At 32.4% G+C, this 8,030-nt stretch overlaps 1 protein-coding gene across 1 annotated transcript in view; it reads left to right on the top strand.

Moving 5' to 3' along the window:
- Ndufs4 (NADH:ubiquinone oxidoreductase subunit S4) overlaps window positions 1–8,030 on the top strand; it is a 106,699-nt gene that overhangs the window by 78,638 nt on the left and 20,031 nt on the right. Inside the window, exon 3 of the mRNA XM_015497311.2 lies at window positions 333–505. Within this exon, the coding sequence (XP_015352797.1) occupies window positions 333–505 (173 nt within the window). The remainder of the gene's footprint in view (window positions 1–332; window positions 506–8,030) is intronic.

Raw genomic sequence — 8,030 nt, 5'->3', positions numbered from 1 at the left:
GTGGTGGGGAGTGCTTGGGGTGGAGGAGGTGGTTGGGAGTGCTTGGGGGGCATGAGGAAGTACCAAAGCTTTGTTGGACAAAGGGATTTAAATTTTGTTTAATGATTCCTTTCCCACTGTTCCCTAAAACCACCTCTCAAATACACCGTTTACAGTTATCAGAATGGCAGTTTATGTAGTAAAATATCCGAATAGTAGTGAAATAAGCAAGAAAGTTTATCTCATTTTATAAATAACTCTGAATAGAATTGCATGATTATAGGGGACAACAAAAGTACATTAGTGGGAATATAGACTGTTAGAAACATATTTGTTTGCTTGTTTTTCTTTAGGATATCACTACATTAACTGGTGTTCCAGAAGAGCATATCAAAACTAGAAAAGTCAGGATCTTTGTTCCTGCTCGAAATAACATGCAGTCTGGAGTAAACAACACAAAGAAATGGAGGATGGAGTTTGATACCAGGGAAAGATGGGAAAATCCTTTGATGGGTTGGGCATCTACGTGAGTATTTTGTTTTAACATAAATATTGTTTTCAGTTTTCTGTTTCTGTGTAGATTTTTCTTTAAAATATGTTGATTTTCAAATTCTTTAATGTACAGTCTATTGATGACAGTATTTTGACTCTTTATCACTGTAATAAACACAGATATTTATATAAAATATATAAAGAAAAATACATATCAAATAAATATGGTTCAACACATTACACCAGAAATATTATTCTAAATACTATTTATTAGATAAAATGATTGACATTATAAGGATTGTTAGCCTGGTATTCAAGCTAGGTATATTAGTCTAAGATACTATGTGAATGCTAATTTATTGACACTTTTTAACTTGCTTTTAAATTAAAGTGAAACTCCTTTACATATCTTGTTTGTAAAGAGTTGGGAATTGAGTTCAGAAATTAGCTAATTTGAGGAAAACGTGTAAATTCTTGAGAAAAATAAATTACTTTTTCAATGCATTGGAATAAACTATTCAGGGACATCTTTTCAGTATACCTGGGAGAATTTTTGTTAAAAACATCTTCCCTGTTGCAATTGAAATAGAATTTATGTTATTAAGCAAATGATATATAGGTATAGTTTGTACGGTTTTTTTTGGCGGGGGGGGGGGGCAGATCTGATTTTATTGCAGTTACCATGTATATATACTTGGGCAGTAGCTAGGCAGATTACAGGCAGCCACCAGTACAATTTTTTGCTAACTGTCCTTGCAGCGACCAATTGAGGAATGGGCGGTGGAGCAAGCACAGGGACTGCAACACTGTGGTCTCATGCCCAGGGCTGTGCCTATGGGTAAGCTGTTTGCTGCTCACACGCCTAGCATGAGGGGAGTGGCCTGCCACTTAGCCTCCCTTAATGTAGGCATGTATGCAGTACTCCATGCATTTGTCCCCAGAGAATTAAACATATTATCCTAAGTTCTATAGTTATAAAATGGCAGAGTGTAAAAGGAAAAAGAAAAAGGAATGGAAAAAGGCAAAGGGAAAGGAGGGAGAAAAGGACATAGAGCTGACTGACATTGTAACTGAGTCACAAGAGACTTATAAAAAGCTGGTGATGTCAGGATAGGAAACTCAACAGGCAAAAATCAATAACTTTCCTACACACCAATACCGAATTTGTTGAAAAAGAAATTAGGAAAGCAGTTTTATTCACAGTAGCTTCAAAATCAATCAATCAATCAATCCATCCATCCATCCTACCAAGGCAGTGAAAGACCTCATGAAAATTATAAGACACTGAAGAAAAAAATTAAAGACACTAGAAGATGAAAAGTCCTCCCACTATTCATGGATTGGCAGAATTACTATTATCGAAAAGGCTACATTACAAAAGCAATCGACAGATTCAATGAAATCTCCATCAAATACCAATGACATTCTTCACAGAATAAGAAAAAAACAATCTTAAAATCATTTGGAAGAATAAAAGACCCAGAATAGCCAAAGTAGTTCTAAGCCAAAAAAGCAAAGCAGGAGGCATCACAATATCCACCTTCAAATTGTACTACAGAGCGATAGTAACAAAAACTGCATGGTACTGGCACAAAAACATTCACACAGGGCTGGGGTTGTAGCTCAGTGGTAGAGTGATTGCTTTGCACATGTGACACACTGGGTTCGACCCTCAGCACCATATAAAAATTAAATAAAATAAAGGTATTGTGTCCATCTACAACTAAAAAAAATTTAAAAAAACCATACACACAAACCAATGGAACAGAATGGAAGACACAGATACAAACCAACACAGTCATCTGATCATTGACAAAAGCTAATTTGTAGGTATTTGTATAGCAAATACAAATTGTTTTGTGTAATATATGAAGTCTTTTTGTAAATCACATTCTTCTAAAGACTAAAGAAATCTTTAAGGAAAAACTTTGTCTATACCCAATGATTGAAATGTTGTGCTCATTCATTTTGAATTATGAGATTTTAATGTGTTTATCTGAGACTCGCTGTAATACATTTCCAACAATATTCAGTAATAAATCATTGTTTGAATATTTGTACCTTGTGTACTCTAAATTGATATACTCTTATCTGAATACTTATTTATGTAAGAATATGAGGTTGAGAGTTGTAGAATAGAAAAAGTAATACTTTTTCCTCATATCCACCACAAGTTTCAAGGCTGAGGCAATTTATAAAAAGATAAATTAATAAGAATAGCATACAGATTCATTTATAGTAATTTTTATGTGATATAGCCCTACAATGAACACCCAAAGAAACAGGGAAACTTATTTTTATGCTAAAGTTTGGCAAAAAAAAATTGTATATAATCATGATTGGACAAAGCTGGTATGATCTAATGGTAATAAGCTGGGGGAACTTTGTTCTTGCCTGTTTATTTTCTTTTCTGTGCCCCTGTGTCTTCAGAGATCCCTTTCCTCTAGTTATAGGGTAGACACTTCTAGAATGATGGTCTCATAGGTTATTTTGGAAAGAGGTCAGAGAATTGTTACAACTTGCTTCAAGGGAGAAGGACAAGCAAAGACCCGAGATAACTTCCTGATTCTGCTGTTTTCTCATCTGCCAAGATGCCATATTTTGGGGTAGCATGTCCTGAACCCTTTCTATAGGTTAAGTTTTACTTTGCTCTGCTTGCAAAATGTTTTTACAATCATTATCATAGTATTGATTCTAGAAATAGCACAACTAACTTTTGAAATACTTATTATTTAATGCCTTCCTGCTTTTGGAACAAAATTAAACCTACTGTGCCTGAATAGGGAAATACTGCTTTTATTGCATATGAATTGAAAATGAGCTGTACTCTATGTTTGGGAAATAAAAGAAATAAAGTTCTTTTCAAAATGTAGTTTTTCCAAAGTAAAGTATTTTTGAAATGATAGAACTCTTTATAAAGTTGGTTTGTCTGAAGCATTGTTTTGAATCGTAAATAACAACAACAGAATATCTTTACTACTTCTCTTGGTTCTGATATTTAAACCACTAACATGAAAAAAAAATTATGTCTAAATATTTGATTATTTTATTTGATTAAAAAGAGGCTCTTTGCTAATATTAGAATCAAAGTTATATTTTTTCATTCTTAGCATTTTAACACAAAAAGATAGTATATAATAAGTATTGCTTGAACATACTAGTTTCTGACATTTTAAGCCCTTATATAAAATTGTTATAATTGGAAAGTGAAGGCTTCTATGAGAAGCCATCATCTACTTAGTGTTCATCGTTTTAACTAAGAAATCTGTTTCCCAGATAAATCCATGGCTTGATTACAGTTTTAAATTCTTAGTCTGCTTATATTTTATCATTATTTATCTAACATTGATTTGTGGAGTATAGCAAAAGTATTTAAAACCTAGGTAGATATATATATATATATATATTTCCTTTTAATGAGAGAATTACTTTATTTAATGGGAAAAATAGAATGTTAATATTTTAATGTGATTTTTTTGCTATTGGTCAAAGAAATAATTCCTGGATATGCTAAAAGAGAAATGACCTTTCATTCTATACCCAAAATATGTTCATTTATAAAGACATAAAGTTTCATAAAATAGAGGATGTGTGCTTAACTGCATTCATTTTCTCTGTCTGGCTAGAATCTACCACATGGATGGAGTGGCATGGAGAATTTAATAGACACCTAAACCTGATGACATAGGAGTATTACAGAGAGTTAAGAAGTATGTCGGATAAAAACGATGACAAATATGACACTTAGAGAGATAATCTTTGTATACCTTTGGAGGTTTTTTCCATGCAGTTGCTATTAATACAAAGAAAACGATGCTTATTTCCTTGAACAGTAGAGGCAATGCTAATGGAAAAGGTAATTTAAAGTTACCTTTGTGGTAATTTTGTGATAGAAATTTGAAATCTCAGATGTTTTTCAGTGAGGGCAGAAGAAAGGCCTTATTGTGAAAGTTGCCTTAATATGATTTTTTTTTTAAATACACTAAATAAATTTTGTTTTTATTTATGTATAGTATTTTTTATAATCGTAAAAGGCTACATTTGTTCACATGTAGGATTTTAAGATAAATGTGCTTGATCTTTGTTTTTAGATTTTTAAATTCACATTTTAAAACACTATATTTACATTTCTTTTTCATATTTGAAGTGTTCTTATGCTATTTTAATTATTTGAATCTTTAAATGTTAGAATTCAAAGGTAAAAGGTTTATCTTTATGCAAACATGAAAAATATAATAAGATTCAAAATCTTCCCTTGAGTTTGACCCAAGTTTTTACTGTTTAAATCATCTTGATCCCATGGGGTATCGAAGGCAGGTGTTTGGTTGATTCATCCCCATTTAATACTATAGCTATTTATTGGTTAATAATCTTATGTTAATGTTGTTAATGTTTCTTAACAATCTTTTATCTGTTGGAATGATAATTGTTTTCATTTACTTCTATAAGCAGGACTTTAATTTTTGTAAAACCTAAATGTATTTGTTTTAAATATAATGAAATTAATACAGAAGGTAATGAGTCCAACAGACAATCAGTGTCTTGGACTCATTACCTTCTGTGTTAATTTCATTATATTTAAAAAGTATGACTTCCATATTTAATTTTTAAAATAATTTTCAATAGAGAATTGTGAACCTGTCATTCAGCTTTTGGAAACAAGGATTTGTTCCATGTCATCATGGACATAGAAGGTCATCTAATTTAAGCAGAGGTGTATGCTAATTTAGATGTTGCTAATTCTCTCACTGCCTAACTATTCACATAGTATACTTGATCCTTAAGCCATAATAAGTCATCAAAGTGGTGGATACTTAGTCTTGTAGATAGTCCTTTGGCTTATAAGTAGCAAACGGAAGTATTATTTGTCCCATCTTTCTGTCTTACACTACTCTACCTCAATGCAAAGGCACTTTTAAAATTTGCTTTAATCATATGGCCCATTTTTTTGGTTATCTTTCAATAAAGGTTTCTGTTACTTTTCTTTATTGACATTGTTGAACAAGTAAATGAATGTTTTGCACAGGAGATGTAAATAGTATGGATATATACAGTATAAACTATGAATGTTATCAATTATTCCTCTCCATACCTATTAAACTAGTCTCTTGTCCACATATCTTCCCCCTCCTTAGAAGTGAACTTTGTCAACAATTGTTTTTCCTGGATCTTTTTTCATTGCATGTATATGCATACATGTGACTTCATAGGTCTTCAAGGCAAAACTTGATGGTTTTCTTAACATAGGAAAACCACATCTCTTATTAAAATTATTCCTAGGTTAGTTTTCACTATTGTTTTGGATGATTTTTTTTGGTTACATTTTCTAGTTGAGTATCACCAGTATTTTAAGTTAATTTTGCACAGAGCCATCCCGTGTATTGTCCCATTAGTTTTTATGACTTTCCAAGGAATTCACTTTGATTTGGTAGTTGTATAATCTAAAACATGAAGTAGTTTGTTTTTTCTTCTTACATTTACAGTTAATTTCTTTTTCTTGCCTTACTTCATTGAGTAGAATTTTCAGACATTGTTGACTGTTAATGGTTATATACAATATCCTTATTGTCGCTTTCCTTCTTCATTGGAAATGTTTCCTATGTCTGTAGTCACAGCTACTCAGGAGGCTGAGGCAGCAGGATCCTTTGAGCCCAGGAGTGCAAGATCAGCCTGGGCAACATAGGGAGACTCATCTCAAAAATCAGGAATGAGTATTGAATTTTATTAAATGTTCTCCCAACATCTATTGAGGGACATTTAGTTTGTTGTCATGTAATGGACTTTAATTATATATTTTTTTAATCTATTTTCTGATCCAATTAGATAATTATTAATGGGGCACAAATTTATATATTGGCTTGATTTGATTTGTTGAGGTAGTTCAGATTTTCTCACTTAATCAGTGAAATTCGCTTAAGAGTGAAAGAAGAGTTTGTGTGTGTGTATGTATGTGCGTGCGCAGGTGCTTGCGCGCACATATACGCATACTATCCTTAGTGGAGTATAAGTTTAAAGTTTTATCATTGCCTGACTCTGACATTCCTTACTTCAGAAATATTTTAAAGCAAAAAACCATAAGATATTGATTATAAATCTTACTTTTTTCTCTAGTCTTTATCTCTGTTTCTTATTCTGTTTACTGAAAGATGACCTGACATTTTTAAATGATGCTACTCAATGACAGCATTTAGAACCCTTTCTAACAACTAGTGCTACTGAAACTGGAAACAAACAAAAAAAAGAAAGCCAAACCTTCCCACATAGAAACTCATTTACTTATCATTCTCTGCCTTCTAGAGAATATCTAATAAAAATTCTCAATGCCAAAGGTTTTGCAGATATTTTTAATGCAGTCATAGCTCTCTTAGGTCAAGTCAAATGTCAGTTGATACTTACGATACTAATTTTCACGTGTTAACCTTAAAATCTTACATATGGGGCTGGAGTAGTGGCTCAGCGGTAGAGCATTTGCCTAGCACATTCAAGGCCCTGGGTTCGATCCTCAGCACCACATAAAACAATAAATAAATAAAATAGAGATATTGTATCCAATACAACTGAAAAATAAATATAAAAAATCTTACATATGAAAAAAATGGCCTTTCAAAATTAAAAAAATAATAATATTGTGGGTAATAGGTTACAATGAAATCTATTCAGTATGTACCCAGATTGAGAAATAGCATTTCAGTCCCCATTTCATTCCATGCCCTTTTCCAAAGATAACCACTATTCTGACTTCTAACTATATAGATTTATTTTTCATTAAAGAGAATTATCCTTTATGTACTCTTCTGAAACAGGTTTCTTTTTGTTTAACTTTATGTTTGCAAGATTTATCTATTGCACTATTGATAAGCAGCATTTTCATTTGGAGTTATGTGTAATACTAAAGTGAAGATCTTGTACATGTCTTTTAGTAATGTGTGAATTCCTGATATGCAAATTAACCCCTAAAACAGTTAATAATCTCAAAAATTTGTAGAGAAGAATCAATAATCTATTAATTCTCTGATTCCTTATTCTTCTTGAGTTAATGATAGCAGCTATGTGATGTGTTCTAGCAGAAAAATAACTGGTAGAGCACACCTTGAACTGGGGGAGGATTGATTTTTATGCTTTGTTAGAGTGCATCTGTTTCAGTTTTATGTCTTACAACTAGAACGTAGTGTTTAAAATTTTTAATAGGCATGATCTCTCTGAGGTTCTAGTGCAAAACACAAGGTTTACCAATTTCTTACTCCAGACTCATTTTGTCCTGTAGTAGGCAGCTGCTGAAATCTCTGCTCAGTTCTTTCAACCTTCCCAGTTATTGTTAGAGCCATACCCATTCATGTACACTTCAGAATCTCCCTTTTATACAACCATCCCTGACCAACAAAATTTCAAACTGCTCTAGCTGTCCTAAACTCCATCTCCTAAACTCCATCTCCATATTCCTTGTGCTGGTAAGACTAGACTTTTCCTTGAGTTCCTTATGTTCCTAACTATCTGGACAGGAGGGAGAAAGGATATAAACTTGAATCTAATTCAGTATGGGTCTGTTTTCCCCCACCAAC

Source organism: Marmota marmota, unplaced genomic scaffold, assembly GCF_001458135.2.
Source record: "Marmota marmota marmota unplaced genomic scaffold, marMar, whole genome shotgun sequence".
In the NCBI taxonomy this organism is placed as follows: Eukaryota; Metazoa; Chordata; class Mammalia; order Rodentia; family Sciuridae; genus Marmota; species Marmota marmota.
Note: the sequence above shows the minus strand (reverse complement) of the source record. Positions and strands in the feature narration are given on the sequence as shown.